The sequence below is a fragment of the Sapajus apella genome, unplaced genomic scaffold (assembly GCF_009761245.1).
Source record: "Sapajus apella isolate SASKATOON/1434 unplaced genomic scaffold, GSC_monkey_1.0 scaffold37, whole genome shotgun sequence".
Lineage (NCBI taxonomy): Eukaryota > Metazoa > Chordata > Mammalia > Primates > Cebidae > Sapajus > Sapajus apella.
Window position 1 is genome coordinate 16,023,339 of NW_022436977.1, and position 17,221 is coordinate 16,040,559.

The window sequence follows — 17,221 nt, forward strand, 5'->3', positions numbered from 1 at the left end:
GTTCCCCAGTCCCTGTTACTGGTCCATGGCCTGTTTGGAACTGGGCCACACAGCCAAAGGTGAGCAGTGGGAGAATGAGCATTATTATCACCTGAGCTCTGTCTCCTGACAGATCGGCAGCGGCATTAGACCCTCATAGAAGCATGAACCTTATTGTGGACTGCATATGGGAGGGATCTAGCTTGCATGCTCCTTATGATAATCCAATGGCTGATGATGTGAGGTAGAACAGTTTCAACCTGAAACCATCCCCTCCTCCCCAACATACATCATCCATGGAAAAATTCTCTTCTACAAATCTGGTTCATATGCTAAAAAGGTTGGGAACTGCTACTGTAAAGGGACTGCTTCTCTGGTGCTGGCTCACAAGCCTGTGTGTCTCTCTTTTCTCTGTCTTCTGAGAGTGTGGGATCCTTCCCTGCTCAAGCACTGGCCACAAATCTTGGCTGAAGATTCCCAAGCTGCATGCTGCAGCCCTGGGCCGTTGGGACTGGCCCACAGTGCTCCATCTTTTGGCCGCCTTTGGCATAGCACCAACTGTGCTCGGGGATTCAAAGTGCTTCTAGACCTCTGAGAAAGTACTCAGGTTGGCCTTTTGATAAAGCACCCATACTGGGCGGTGGAGGCTGCACTGTACATTTGCTCCTGTTAGAGCAGCCGGGCAGAGGTCTTGGGAGGGGCTGGTGGGCAAGAATACCTGCAGAACAGACATGCCACATTCCCACTGGAAAGTGAGCCCTGCTTTCTTGACCCAGTGGTCAACTGGAATTAGAGTTACTCAGAGGAAAAAGGGGAGCCCTGGGGGATGGGCACCTATGGCTGTATTCTGCAGCTGCCATGTGTGCCAAACCTCCATTCCACATAGGCTCAGTACTTTCTCTACCTACTCTCCAGGCAGATCCTCCTGCCAGTTTAAATGGTATACCCCAGGTACAAACACACACAGGGTAGGTACTGGGCAGATGTTTCTTTGAAGAACAAGTAAATGAATAAAATATGTAAGTGTAAAGTATTAATGTGATAATGGGCCATGTCTGCTCATTTGCAGGATTCTTTTTTCAGAATTATACAACATGAAAGTTAGGGTAGAGAAAGCAAAGGAGTAATGCAATTCAGGGTTGAGAATTGGTGAGAAAATGAGTGCCTAGTTTTGAACCTCAGGAAAAGGCAAGGCAGAATGTTGAGACAGGGGATGCTGGGAAGAGCAAAGATCAATAACTAATCAAAAAGCAGGGTTTTTTTTTTTTGACAGACTTAGGCTATACTTATAATTCTGTGGGAGCTGAAACTTTTCAGTTTGTATTAGTCCATTTTGATACTCCTAAAAAGAAATACTTGAGACTGGGCAATTTATAAATAAGAGGTACAGTTGGCTCATGATTCTGTACAGGATGTACAAGAAGCATGGCTGGGGAGGCCTCAGGCAACTTACAAACATGGTGGAAGGCAAAGGAGAAGCAGGCATGTCTTACATGAGTGGTGCAGGAGGAAGAGGGCTGGGAGGAGGTACCCACTTTTTATAAGTCAGGTGAAAACTGTATCACAAGAAGAGTACCAAAGGGAGAAATCCACTTCTGTGATCCAGTCACCTTCCATCAGGCCCCACTTCCAACACTAGGGATTACAATTTGACATGAGATTTGGGCGGGACACAAATCCAAATCATATTATTCTGTCCCTGGCCCCTCCCAAGTCTCATGTCCTCACATTCCAAAATTCAGTCATCCCTTCTCAACAGTCCTCAAAGTCTTAACTCATTCCAGCATTAACCCAAAAGTCCATAGTCCAAAGTCTCATCTGAGACAAGGCAAGTCCCTTCTGCCTATGAGCCTGTAAAATAAAAAATGGGTTAGTTACTTCCAACAAACATCAATCCTCTTCAGACAATTCCAGTAAATTGAAGAGAAGGGAATTAACCTAGTCCCAAAAGGCAAGTATCACTCTGATACTAAAACCAAAACAAAAACCAAAACTGCAGGCCAAGATCCCTATTAACTTATATGTAAAAATCTTCAACAAAATAGCAGCATACTGAATCCAACAGCACATGAAACAGATAAAACACAATGATCAAGTGGAATTTATCCCAGAAATGCAAGGATTGTTCAAGAAACACAAATCACTAAATGTGACACATCACATCAATAGAATAAAGGACAAAAACCATATAATCATCTCAATAGACAGAGAGAAAGCATGTAATAAAATTCAACATTGCTTCACAATAAAAACTCTCAATTATCAGGCATAGAAGAAACATACCACAATGCAATAAAGGTCTCATATGACAAACCCACAGCTAACATCATATCAGATAAAGAAAAGTTAAAGCATTTCCTTTAAAACCTGGAACCCAACAAAGATATCCAATATCACTACTCCTAGTCAACATAATACTAGAAATCTTAGTGAGAGCAATCAGGCAAGAATAAAAAACAGAAGGATCCAAGCTGAAAAGGAGGAAGTCAAATTGTCCCATTTCACAGGTGACATGATCTTACATCCAGAAAAACCTAAAGACTCCACAAAAAAAAAAACCCTTAAATAAATTTAGTAAAGCTGCAGTATAAAAAAAAAAAACATAAAAAAATTAGCAGCATTTCAATACACCAATAATGAACTAGCTGAGAAAGAAATTAAGCCAGAAATCCTGGTTATAATAGCTTCCAAAAAAAAACCCTAAGAATAAATTTAACCAAGGAGATGAAAGATCACTAAGGAAAACTAGAAAACACTAATGAAAGAAATTGAAGAGGACACAAACAAATTAAAAGACATCCCATGTTCATGGATTAGAAAAATTAATATTGTTAAAATGAACATGGTACCCAAAGCAATCTACAGACTCAATGCAATGCCAATGAAAATACTATTGTCATTTTCACAAAAAAAAAAGTCCTAAAATATGTATAAAACCCAAGAAAAGAGCCCAAATAGCCAAAGCACTCCTGAGCAAAAAGAACAAAGCAAGAGGCATCACACTATCTGACTTCAAAATATATTACAAAGCTATAGAAACCAAAACAGCAAGATATTGGTATCAAAATACACACAAAGACTAATGGAACAGAAGAGAGAACCCAGAAATACATCTATGTATTTACAGCAAACTCATTTTCAACAAAGGTGTTAAGAAAATACATTCAGGAAAGAACACCCTCTTGAATAACTGGTGCTGGAAAAACTCAATAAACATATGCAGAAGAATGAATTGAACCCCTATTTCTCATCATATACAAAATTCAATCCAAGTTGAATTAAAGACTTAAACATAACACCTGCAAGTATAAAACTACTAGGTAGACATAGCCGAAGATTCTATGGCTAGGATCTCAAAAGTACAGAAAAAAAATAGATAAATAAAACTATTTTAAACTAAAAAGCTTCTGCCGAACTAGGAAGCAATCAACAGAGTGGGGAGACAACCTGTGGAATGGGAGAAAATATTTGCAAACTATTCATTCAACAAGGAACTAAAATCTAGAATATACAAGGTACTCAAAACACTTGACAGTAAAAACTAATAATAATCCCATTTAAAAGTGGACAAATAACATGAAGAGACATTTTTCCAAAGACACACATAGAAATGGCAAACAGATATATGAAAAAATGCTTACTATCACAAATCATCAGCAAAATAGAAATCAAAACCACAGTGAGACATCATCTTATCCAAGTTAGAATGGCAATTAGTAATAAGACAAAAGATAACAGATGCTGGCAAGGATGCAGAAATAAAGGGAACACTTGGACATTGTTGGTGGGAATGTAAATTAGTGCAGCCATTACAGAAAACAGTAGGGAGATTTCTCAGAACACGAAAAACACAACTACCATATTATCTAGCAACTTTAATGCTGAGTATTTATTTAAAGGAAAAGAAATCAGTATATCAAGGGGATGGATGCCTGAACTCCATGTTTATTCCAGTACCATTCACAATAGCAAAGATAGGGAATAAACCTAAGTGTCCATTAACAGATAAATTAATAAAGAAAACGTGGTATGTATACACAATGGTATACTATTAGGCAACAAAAAAGAATAAAACCATGTCATTTGCAGCAATGTGGATGGAATAAGCCAGATACAGAAAAACAAATATCGGATATTCTCAGTCATACGTGAGAACCGAGAAAACTGATCTCATGAAGGAACAGGGTAGAATGATAGATAATAGAGGTGGGGAAGAGTCAGTGAATAAAGAATAAAAAGATGTTGGTAAATAGGTAAAAACATACAGTTAGATACAAGAAATAAGTTCTAATGATCTACAGCAGAGTAGAGTGACTATAATTAACAACCATGTACTGTATATTTCAAAATAGCTAGAAGAGAGGCCCTATAATGTACCAACACAGAAATGATAGAGCAAGACTTGTCTAAAAAAAAAAAAAAAAAAAAAAACTGAAAACAACAAACAAAAAAACCACATTTGTATCTTTAATATATAAGAAACTCAAAAATAGGAAAATGATTTGAAAAGACCCTTCAACAAAAAATACACCTAGGTAGCAAATAAATAGATGAAAAGATGTTCAACATCAGAAATTTAAAAACTCAAAATACATTACTACACATTTATGAGAATAGCTAAAATTTTGAGACATGTTAGTAACACCACTGATGAGAATGTAAAATTATACAACTTTGGCAGACAGAAAATTTCTTTTTTCTTTTTTCTTTTTTTTTTTTTTTTGAGATGGAGTCTCGCTCTGTCATCCTGGCTAGAGTACAGTGGCACAATCTCAGCTTACTGCAACCTCCACCTCTCAGGTTTAAGTGATTCTCCTGCCTCAGCCTCCTGAGTAGCTAGGATTACAGGTGCATGCCATCATGCCCAACTAATTTTTTTGTATTTTTAGTAGGGATGAGTTTTCACCATGCTGCCCAAGCTGGTCTTGAACTACCAGGCTCAAGTGATCCACCCACCTTGGCCTCCCAGATGCTGGGATTACAGGCATAAGCCACCATGCCCAACCAGAAAATTTCTTTAAAAGGCTGTATTAGTCCGTTTTCATGCTGCTAATAAAGACATACCTGAGACTGAGAAAGAGGTTTAATGGATTTACAATTTCACATGGCTGGGGAAGCCTCACAGTCATGACAGAAGGCAAGGAGGAGCAGGTCACATCTTACATGGATGGTGGCAGGCAAAAAGAGAGCTTATTCAAGGAAACTCCCATTTTTAAAACTATCAGATCTCATGAGACTTATTCATTATCATGAGAACAGCATGAGAAAGACCCACCCCCATGATTCAATTATCTCCCACCAGGTTCCTTTCAGGAAACATGGGAATTGTGGGAGTTACAATTCAAGATGAGATTTGGGTGGGGACACAGTCAAACCATATCAAAGGCAAACCAAGACGGAAGCAGTGGCTGAAACCTGTAATCCCAGTGCTTTGGGAGGCTGACACAGGTAGATCACTTGAGGTCAGTAGTTCAAGACCAGCCTGGTCAACATGGTGAAATTCCATCTCTACCAAAAAATACAAAAATTAGCCAGGTTTGATGGCATGTGCCTGTAGTCCCAGCTACTCAGGAGGCTGAAGTGGGAGAATCTATTGAACCAGGAGGCACAGGTTGAGGTGTGCCAAGATCACCCCATGGCACTCCAGCCTGAGCAATAGGGTGAGATTCTTTCTCAATAAATAAATAAATTAATTAATTATTTGCAAGCCAGACACTCCATTCCTGGGTGTTTACCCAACAGAAATGAAACATATGTCCACATATACATTTGTATATAAATATTCATAGCAGCATTATTCCTACAGGCAAAAACTGGGAATGATCTAAATGTCCATCACTGGTAAGTAGATAAACAAATTAAGGTATATCTACACAATGAATGCTAGAACAAATGGACAATTTAGGGATGTATACTGCATGCTTCCTAGGAGTCCTAATAGAATCAAGCCTCTTGCCCATAGAAGGGACTATATATCTGGATAATTCACTTCTAATTGCCTAACTCATTCTTCATGTTCTTTCCTACTGCTCTTGGGACCATTTCTCAAATAAACTACCTTCATCCAGGTCTGTCTCAGGATCTGATTTTGTGAAAAATGAAACTGAAACCACATATTCATTATTGTTGGAATTAATTAAATTTGACTAAACCAATATGACAAAATATTATGTACTGATTTTTAAATGTTCATAAACAATTACATGAAAATATGTTTGAGATAATATGAGCTTTTCAAGGGTCCAAAGTGCACACAAGATATACTATCAAACATGCAAAATGAAAAGTAAAATAGATATTCTACAATAAGTTCCATATAAAAGTAAAAAACTTCTCCATCTTGCACAAGCTGGTATACAGCCTTATCAAAAACATTTTCTGAATAAATGAATGTTACTGCAGATAAACTAACCAATGAACAACAAGCCAAGCATATAATACACCAAATATAAGCCAAAATCTTTCTCTGTAATGAGCAAGTCAAATCCATTATAATATATTAGAAGCAAGTAGAGTTTATCCCAGAAACACGAAAGGGCTCAACATTAGAAAATTCATCAGACTAATTCACCATATTTTTTTAATGGATCTTCAATACTAAATAGACATTTAATTAAACTCAATATCCATTAGTATACTTAATCTTAGCAAACTAACAATTTTTTTAAAAAAGACTTTATTAACTTGATAAAGCATATATACTAGATAAGCATACTTACCTCTTTTAGGCACCAGACTCTATTTTATATGCTAATGCATTGGAGAAGAGAGACAACAGTGCCTGAAGTCAGAGTTTACAGTCTACTGGGTGACACAGGTAAATAAACAGATAATAACAATGCAGCACAGTAAGATGCTATGACAAGATACTTAGAAGCTACCACAGTAACATAGGAAAACAACAGACGTGACTTTGCTGGAGATAATTAGATCAATAGATGATAAGTACCTATTGGGCAAGGACAGAGTTATTTTTATCTTTGTATCACCTGATATCTACGACTATGTCTAGGACATGATATGTCTTTGGTAAATATTCCTTAAATGAATGGACAAATGAACAATATGAACAAACAATAAATCATGGCCTTAGAAATTTTTTAATATCAGGTACAAAATATCAATAAATTGTTTTTATAAATTTAATGTCTTCTAAATAGTTCATTTGGGTAAAAACAGCACCATATATACAAACACATTAGCAATTTTAAATACTCACGGATACAACGGATTTGTATTGGCCAGTTGGAGAGTGTATGTTTCCACAGGTTCTACAGCTATTAGCAAATCTTGTTCTACAGCCATAGGAAGAACAGAATATCCACAGTAATCTATATGCTCTCCTAGAAAAAGAGAAAGCTTTTAAAATCATTGCTAATATATGAAACAAAAGATCCTCAAGAAATTTTACATACAGGAAAAAAACTGACCAGGAGCCAGGTTTTAACAGTAAATAAAAATAAAGAGAAACAGTGCAAGATGGCCAAATATAACCCTTCCATGATCTTACACCAAACTGAACAACTATCTATGCAAGAAATACCTTCATAAAAACCCAGAAAATTCAGGTGAACAATCATAGTACCTGGTTTTAACATAACATCAGGGATAGAGGAATTGAAGAGGACAGGAAAGACAGTCCTGCATTGCCTACAGGATCCCTCCCAGCGTGAAGAGAGAAGCTGTTTGGGGGAGGGAGAGTGAAGGGAGTGTGGTTCTTTGAACTGGAACTCAGTGCTGCCGTGTTACAGCAAAACACAAAACAGAGCAGAATTATACTAGCACCCAAGGAGAGGGCATTTAGATCAGCCGTGGGCAACACAGAATTCTCAATCTCAGCAGAAGGAACCTGAGTTCCAACTGATCCTGCCATTATGGAAAACAGTACAAAGCCTCCTCAAAAAACTAAAAATAGAACTACCATATGATCCAGCAATCCCATTACTAGATATATATACAGTGAAAAGGACATCAGTATGTCAAAGAGATATCTGGCCCTCTTGTTTATTGCAGCACTATTCATAATAGTCAAGATATGGATTCAACAGAAATGTCCATCAACAGATGAATGGATTTTTTTTTTCTTGAAGTGGAGTTTTGCTTTTGTTACCCAGCTGGAGTGTAATGGTGTGATCTTGGCTCACTGCAACCTCTGCCTCCCAGGTTCAAGTGATTCTCCTGCCTCAGCCTCTGGAGTAGGTGGGATTACATGCATGTGCCACCATGCCCAGATAATTCTTGTACTTTTAGTAGAGACAGGGTTTCACCATGTTGGCCAGGATGGTCTCAATCCCTTGACCTTGTAATCCACCTTCCTCGGCCTCCAAAAATACTGGGATTACAGGCATGAGAATGGATTTTTAAAATGGGGTATATAAGCACAATGGAATACTATTCAGCCACCCACCTAAAAGAGTGAAATCGTATTATTCATAGCAACATGGAGGACATTATGTTAAGCTTAGAAGACATTATGTTAAGTGAAATAAATCAAGCACAGAAAGACACATACCTCATGTTCTCACTCCAATGTGGAAGCTAAAAAAGTTTATCTCATAAAAATAGAAAGTAAAATAGTGGTTACTAGAGACCAGGAAGGATAACATGTAGGGACGACAGGTAGGGAGAGGTCAGTTAACAGATACAAGGTTGTAGCTAGAGGCCAGGTGCAATGGCTCATGCCTGTAAACTCAGCACTTTGGGAGGCCAAGGCAGGTGGATCTCTTGAGGTCAAGAGTTTGAGGCCAGTCCAGCTAACATGATGAGACCCTGTCTCTACTAAAACTACAAAAATGAATCAGGTGTGATAGTGTATGCCTATAGTCCTGGCTACTTGGGAGGCCAAGGCAGGAGAACCGCTTGAACCTAGGAGGCAGAGGCTGCAGTGAACCAAAATCATGTCACTGCACTCCAGCCTCATCACAAAGCAAATTTCCATCTCAAAAAAAAAAGTAAAAAAATCATAAATTGAACCATCATTAAGTTCGGGACCTTTATAAGTCTGTACTTGTAAGTTCAATATTTTTTTTGTGGAAAATGAGCAACTTACTAAATCTTATGAAAGAGAGTACATCCTCTATTCTACTACTTCTGATTTCTATCCTTGAAAACAAATAAACCAAAAAAGCAATACTCATCAGTAATGATAAAATGAACCTAAAGTGTCCCTTTTATGAATCTACCTGATATAATAGTAAAAACAAAACCTGGAAAGAGCTTAAGTTACAATGAGAGAAAGTTGTCAAATAAATTATATAATATTAATTTAGTAAGCTATCATGATGTCATTATAATAATTATGAGCACTATACAGAACCATAGTGCTATGGTTTGAATGTTCTCCAAAACTCATAATGAAATGTAATTGCCATTGTGACAATATTAAGAGTTGGAACTTTTAAGAGGTGATTAGATCATGAGAGCTCTGCCCTCAGGAACATATTAATGCCATTATCTCCAGAGTGAGTTAGTTATCTCAGGAGTGGGTTCCTGATCAAAGGATGAAATTCAGTGCACTTCCTATTTTTTTTTAATTTTATTTTATTGAGTTTTAGGTTTTGGGGTACATGTGAAGAACATGCAGGATTGTTGCATAGGTACATACATGGCAATGTGGTTTGCTGCCTTCCTCCCCATCACCTATATCTGGCATTTCTCCCCTTGTTATCCCTTCCCAACTCCCCACCCCTCCGCTGTCCCTCCTCTTGTTCCCCCGTTCACAGACCTCAGCATGTGATGCTCCCCTCCCTGTGTCCATGTGTTCTCATTGTTCAACACCCACCTATGAGTGAGAACATGCAGTGTTTGATTTTCTGTTCTTGTGTCAGTTTGCTGAGAATGATGGTTTCCAGGTTCATCCATGTCCCTACAAAGGACACAAACTCATCGTTTTTGATGGCTGCATAATATTCCATGGTGTATATGTGCCACATTTTCCCTGTCCACTCTATCATCGATGGGCATTTGGGTTGGTTCCAGGTCTTTGCTATTGTAAACAGTGCTGCAATGAACATTCGTGTGCATGTGTCCTTATAATAGAACAATTTATAATCCTTTGGATATAGACCCAGTAATGGAATTGCTGAGTCAAATGGAATTTCTATTTCTAGGTCCTTGAGGAATCGCCACACTGTCTTCCACAATGGTTGAACTAATTTACACTCCCACCAACAGTGTAAAAGTGTTCCTATTTCTCCGCATCCTCTCCAGCATCTGTTGTCTCCAGATTTTTTAATGATTGTCATTCTAACTGGCGTGAGATGGCATCTCAGTGTAGTTTTGATTTGCATTTCTCTAATGACTAGTGATGATGAGCATTTTTTCATGTGTTTGTTGGCCTCATCGATGTCCTCTTTTGAAAAGTGTCTGTTCATATCCATCACCCACTTTTGAATGGGTTTGGTTTTTTCTTGTAAATCTATTTTAGTTCTTTGTAGGTTCTGGATATTAGCCCTTTGTCGGATGGGTAGATTGCAAAAATTTTTTCCCATTCTGTTGGTTGCTGGTTCACTCTAATGATAAAAATTTTTTCCCATTCTGTTGGTTGCTGGTTCACTCTAATGATTAAAAATTTTTTCCCATTCTGTTGGTTGCTGGTTCACTCTAATGATTTTTTCTTTTGCTGTACAGAAGCTCTGGAGTTTAATTAGGTCCCATTTGTCTATTTTGGCTTTTGTTCACAATGCTTTCGGTGTTTTAGTCATGAAGTCGTTGCCTATGCCTGTGTCCTGAATGGTTTTGCCTACATTTTCTTCTAGGGTTTTTATGGTGTTAGGTCTTATGTTTAAGTCTTTAATGGAGTTAATTTTACTGTAAGGTGTCAGGAAGGGACAACCATCTGATCTTTGACAAACCTCACAAAAACAAGCAATGTTGAAAGGATTCCTGTTTAATAAATGGTGTTGGGAAAACTGGCTAGCCATGTGCAGAAAGCAGAAACTGGACCCCTTCCTGACTTCCTTTCTATTCTTGCATGCTCTCTGGCCCTTCTGCCGTTCCACCATAGAATAACTCATTAAGAAGGCCCTTACCAGATACCAGTACCATGATCTTGAACTTGTCCACCTCCATAATCATGAGCCAAATAAACTTCTATTGTTTATAAGTTACCTCATCTGTGGAACTCTGTTATAGCAGCAGAAAATGGAAACAGATACATGGAAATATTCATGACATATTAAAGGAAAAACTAAGATTAAAATGGTATGTAGTCTAAGTACAACTATGTCAAGTATTATATATGGACATTGATAAAATGATAGTAAGCAAAATGTTTTAAGGCTGAGTTATTTATCACTAAAAGGTAGTAAAATTCAAAGTACTTCACAGGATAAACAAAATGAAAGATAAATTCATCTAGAAGACCTGGAAAATCTGGAGCACACTTTTAGTAGCAAGAAATTGTAAGGTTTCCCTGTGCTCCTCTAACCCAATGTGTGGGTAACACCCACCATGGGCACCAAGGAAGGAGAACTGTCCAGACCCCAGGCACAACTAGTACCTGAAGAATATCTTAGTTTAGAGTGTTATTGCTCAGCTGTTTCCTTTATATAATCCTTCATATATAATCATGTATTAGTTTATAGAATTAGTGCTTGAAATGTAACTTACTGCTTACATATATCTAGCATACTTAGTTCTATATAATCATATAGGTATTGTAGTCGGAGCTGTACTGACACATTTAGTGCTGATTTATATGATCCTTCTATATAACCATATAGTAGTTTGTAGTAGGGGGAATGTCTAGAGTAGTCACATAACAGAAGCAGTATTTGGGAAAACAGCCAGACCAGGACGAGAACCAAAGATCCAGGCAGTGGCGTCCCTGTCTGAAAGGGCATACACTGTATGGCAGGCTTGGAGCAAGTGCCTCTCCTCCTGATAAAGGATTTGTAGTACCTTACATGCAGTTCCTGTGGAAAGTAGGCCTCAGGCCTGAGATCCTGGAAGTAACCGGGAGAGAAGAACCCCTCTGGTGTGACCAGTCACTGCCGCTGTACACCCTGTCAGTCTTTTCTTGCTTCTGTGCTTGCTCAAATCATCCTCCCATAAATATCTTGAGAAGAGCACAAGTCTGTCAGCTTCCACTGCATTAAGCTTACAGTATCCTTCTATTAGAAATCCTTTGAAGTCTCCAGCCCCTAGATAAGAAGTGTTGCACACAACACCTGTTGCACACAGCCCACCTCCTTGCCTTGGTGACCTAATGGGGGTGGACCCCTTTTCTGTCACAACCCTCTACTACTGCGCAGGGCACAGCACCCTGATGTGCACGGCCCACCTCTCTGCCCAGGTGACATAATGGGGTGGTCCCCTCACTTGTAACTCACGTGATTATCTATACCCTATTACTAAGCATATAGATGATGACCTCACTCACAACCCTGCCCCCTGCTTGTACCTAATAAATACAGATGCTCTTGGGCATTTGAGGCCACCACTGATCTCTGCTCACAGGTGGTATGGCTCCCTGAGTCCAGATGTTTTTCACTAGTTCTTCAGTGTCCTGTCTCTTTACCTCTTGGATCCTGCACCTCAACACAGCATAAGGGACACCCCATGACCCTGAGGGGCCTCCGCAGCCCTACACCAATGAGTAAATATAAAACCATCAAAACTACTTACCAACAGTGTAGAATTTTAACCTCTGGCCTAGAAAAATATTTTCATTTTCCATGAAAATAATATTAACAACTTGGTTTCAACAAATGTATACATTTAAAAAACAAATGAACAATACTAATAACATGGATTGGGAAAGATGAAAGTAAAGTGTGTTCCTTATGCAGAGGCACATCTTATTAGTAGTAGATATATGTAAAATATTCTATTTTTGGAAAAATTAAGAAAAAAATATTTTAAAAAATTTAGATCTTACCAAAGGAAGAAGAAAAAAATTAAGAGAAGGAACTTTTGAAATACCTATTAGGTTGACTCTTCCTGGTGCTCTAACATAAAACTTGGGAATAGATCCAAACTTGGAGTTAAACATCTCCTTTAGCTTCAGTAATCTGAAAATTAAAAAACAGTATTTCAGAATATCATATAACAGAAAATCCATAAGATACATACACACATACACACACACACACACACACACACACACACACACACTCCATATGTCTGCCACTATTATTCCTTAAAATATTAAAAGCAAATTTCCTAGTGACATACTTCCTTTAAAATTCGAAGATGAACAATACTGTAATTTCTAAATAGCACAAAAGTATAGCTAAGCACATTGAAGAATTTAAAAGTTAAGATTTATATACCCAACAGAAAAAGCTATTTCCTTCCTGTTTGAAGAATGTAATTTTTGTGTACTCTTTTGGTGACATTCAGGAAAGAATCTCTTTATACTAAAAGGTGTAGCATGTGGCAGTATATTTGGTTTCCTAAGGTCACCATAACAAAATACTATAAACTGGATGACTTAACACAACAGAGACTTATAATCACAATTCTGCAGCAGGAAATCTAAACTCAGAGGTCAGTAGTACCTCTAAAAGCTGTAGAGGAGAATCCTTTCTTCCCTGCCTCTTTCTACCTTCTCATTTCAGCAATCCTTGGTGTTCCTTGGCTCACAACTTCATCACTCTAATCTCTGCCGTGTCATCACATGGCATTCTCCCTATTTTTCCTTCTTGTGTTTTTCCTTCTTGTAAAGACACCAGTCATATTGGATTAAAGTCCACTCTAATTGAGTGTGGCCTCATCCTAAATGATTACATTTGCGAAGATGCTAGTCCAAATAAGATCACATTCTTCAGTTTCAAGTAGATATGAATCTGGGAGGTTATACTGTCTAACTCAGAACATGTAGTCAAATGAAAACTAGACTGGCTATCAGGAAACCACAGTGCTAATTCTGAGACCTCTAATTCAATGTCAAAGTTTGGCAAATCATTTTCTCTTGGCCTCTCTTCTCCAAAATTTGAGAATTTGAACTAGATGTTCCTCATAAGTCTCTTCTAGATCCAAAATTCTTGTAATAGATTTATTAGCTTGATACTCTCAAATTATCCCAAGTCAATTCTGTGAATAGCCCTCATTATTTGTAGGCCCACATCATATTGCATCTGGGTAATAACACCAGGATGATAAACATTTATTAAAGCCTGATATATTCAGGAAATTAATTAGTTAAGAAACAGAGACCCACACCCCAAAAAACTCAAGAAAATTTAATATAATAATAGAAAAATATGTTGAATATTTTTGGAAGTTATTCAAGCTCATCTCCTGGGAATTAGTCATCAGAAACTGTTTATATCAGTTTATTTGGTTCTCTTCCTGCCTCATTCTCTTGTTGCTCTGAAGACACCTTTATAACTTCTCTCTGCTTAGTACTCTTTGCATTCCACCTATCTCTGTGAACCTCTTAGTTTCTGCTACAAGGCCGTCTGCAACCTTCGCCTCCCAGGTTCAAGTGATTCTTCTGCCTCAGCCTCCTGAGTAGCTAGGACTACAGGCACATGCCACCATGCCCGGCTAGTTTTTGTATTTTTAGTAGAGACGGGGTTTCACCATATTGCCCAGTTTGGTCTCGAACTCCTGACCTCGTGATCTGCCCATCTCGGCCTCCCAAAGTGTTGGGATTATAGGCATGAGCCACCGCACCTGGCCCACAAAGTTAAGTTTTTAATAAAGAGTGCCAATATATCATACTTGTAATCCCAGCACTTTGGGAGGCCAAGGTGGGTGGATCACGAAGTTAGGAGGACGAGACCATCCTAGCTAACACAGTGAAACTCCATCTCTACTAAAAATACAAAAAATTAGCCAGGTGTTGTAGCATGCACCCATAACCCCAGCTACTCGGGAGGCTAAGGCAGGAGAGTGGCTTGAACCCGGGAGGCAGAGGTTGCAGTGAACCGAAATCACACTACTACACTCATCCTTTGGGATCACAGAGAAACACCATTTAGTCCCTGCTATGAGAGAATATGAGCAGTAAGATAAATCAAAAAGAGGGAAGGTACGTTAAACAAAGATCCCCAAAGAAGTAATGTTTAAAGTAAATTTTAAAGGATGATGTCAGACAAATGGGGTAGGTTGAAGCATTCTAAGCAATTGGCATGAAAAGGCCTAAGCATACTGCATTCAGAAAACTACAATTAGGGTTCTAAAAACAGAGGGGAGGAGGTGGGAAGATATCAAGCCTCAGATCTTAAAGGGCCTTACTATGCCATATTGAGGAACCTGGCTTTTAACATACAGGCAATGGATGTGAACAGACGTTTAAAAATGAAGTAAATCATCAATTTTGCAATTGAAAAAGCAAACTGGGAAGTGTGTGGAATTTGGATTGTAGAAACAAAGACATCTAATAGCAGTTCATTGTAATATATCGAGAGAAATGCTGAAAGTACTTTAAAGCTATAGGTAGAGAAGGGTGAGATTAGGTGATATTTAAAATGTCAAATCCAAAGGAATTGGTACAATTAAATGTGGTAAAGAGAGTGGTAAGTATAACTCCCACCTTTCTTGCTTAGATAATTCTTCTAGCTTTAATAGGGGTTAATGTTTCTGTCTGTGAAAATCATATACAGATGAAATTCAGGTTCTCCTGAACTTGAACCTTATTAATTTGTTTTTGTAAGGACTGCAAATACAAATAACATGAAGTGCTAACAGTGGAGTTAGAATGCATCTCCTAAAATGTGTCTTAATTAAATGATTTTGAGTTATAAAACATTGTCATTTCCCTAGACTTCCTTGGGAAGGCTTATAACTGCTTCATCACCAAGAGGCTTACTATACAACATTCCTACCTTTGAAATTCAAATGCATGGAGGCTATAAAACAAGGAAAGCATTTTCTCTAAGAACAGAAAGAACTGAAGTGTACAGTGTTTTCCTAAACTTCATCCCTAATCTTCTAATAATGAATGGTATGGCTGTAATTGGGGGAAGCAGCTTTATTTTACCTCTAGTTGAGCTACCAACAAGACCTTGGGTTTTAATGCAGTCACTGAAAGTATGCCCCCAAAAAGAATACAATGAGCATTTCAATATGAAAATAAGAGCTCCTACAACAATCATATTATTAAAGGGGGAATTGGCCAAAGTATTACAGCACAAATTGCTGACTCTAGTGCTCTGAATGCTCTTTTAAATTAAAATCTTAAAAAAGAAAAAGAAGCCGGGCGCGGTGGCTCAAGCCTGTAATCCCAGCACTTTGGGAGGCCGAGGCGGGTGGATCACGAGGTCAAGAGATCGAGACCATCCTGGTCAACATGGTGAAACCCCGTCTCTACTAAAAATACAAAAAATTAGCTGGGCATGGTGGTGCGTGCCTGTAATCCCAGCTACTCAGGAGGCTGAGGCAGGAGAATTGCCTGAACCCAGGAGACGGAGGTTGCGGTGAGCCAAGATCGCGCCATTGCACTCCAGCCTGGGTAACATGAGTGAAACTCCGTCTCAAAAAAAAAAAAAAAAGAAAAGAAAAAGAAAGAAAAGAAAAGCAGTATTAATAACAGAACTTGAGAAGAAATTATGACTGTCATGAATGAAATGGGCTTTACTAAAAGGACTGATGCCAGACCACGTGGCTTACTGCAGAAATGAATGAATTAAAATTTCAGGAGATATGACATGTGTTTTCAGTCTTCCATTGTGATCTTGGGTAAGTCCCCCATCCTGTCTGTGCTTGTGTTCTCCAGACAATATTATTTTTTAATGCTAATTTAAGAATAATTGGTTATAACATGAATTTTATGTTCATTTGTATGAGTGGCTCTATGTCTCACTTTCCTCATCTACAAACTGAAACTAATACTAGTACTTACTGCAAAGGTTTTTTTGAGGATTTTATAAGTATACAATAATTATTAGTTATTACTATTATTTCTGTTATATTTGAGAATTTAATATATGTTAGAGATGGAATTTCAAAGTATGGTAATTACCATTGGGACAGGAGGATAAATTTGAATCTCTGTTTTGTTCCTTTCATCACAATAAATTTCTCCAAGATCAAAAAATAAACATAAAAATAAAACTAAAATTGTATTAGAGCTCTTAGAAAACAAGGTTATGTGGTGAAAATAAAAATAGTAGATGCATTGAATAGATGAATGAAAAGAATTTAAGAGCAAATTAATGAGCAAGAAGCTGAAAGAAAGTGGAAATTAAGGTCAAAACTATAGCTATGTTGAAAATAATAATGAAGGGCCTGCACATCAAAACCCATAAGATAAAACCATAATGGCACTCAGAACATTTTCTAGCCTTCTATT

At 37.9% G+C, this 17,221-nt stretch overlaps 1 protein-coding gene across 6 annotated transcripts in view; it reads right to left on the reverse strand.

Annotated features, from left to right (window-relative positions):
- GALK2 (galactokinase 2) overlaps positions 1-17,221 on the reverse strand; it is a 108,916-nt gene that overhangs the window by 77,845 nt on the left and 13,850 nt on the right. For 4 of the 6 annotated variants that reach the window (XM_032297808.1, XM_032297809.1, XM_032297812.1 and 1 more), the window contains exons 2-3: positions 12,904-12,992; positions 7,199-7,322 (exon numbers count right to left, since the gene is read on the reverse strand). In XM_032297808.1, the coding sequence (XP_032153699.1) occupies positions 7,199-7,322; positions 12,904-12,992 (213 nt within the window). The remainder of the gene's footprint in view (positions 1-7,198; positions 7,323-12,903; positions 12,993-17,221) is intronic. The other 2 variants (XM_032297810.1, XM_032297811.1) reach the window with 1 other exon arrangement.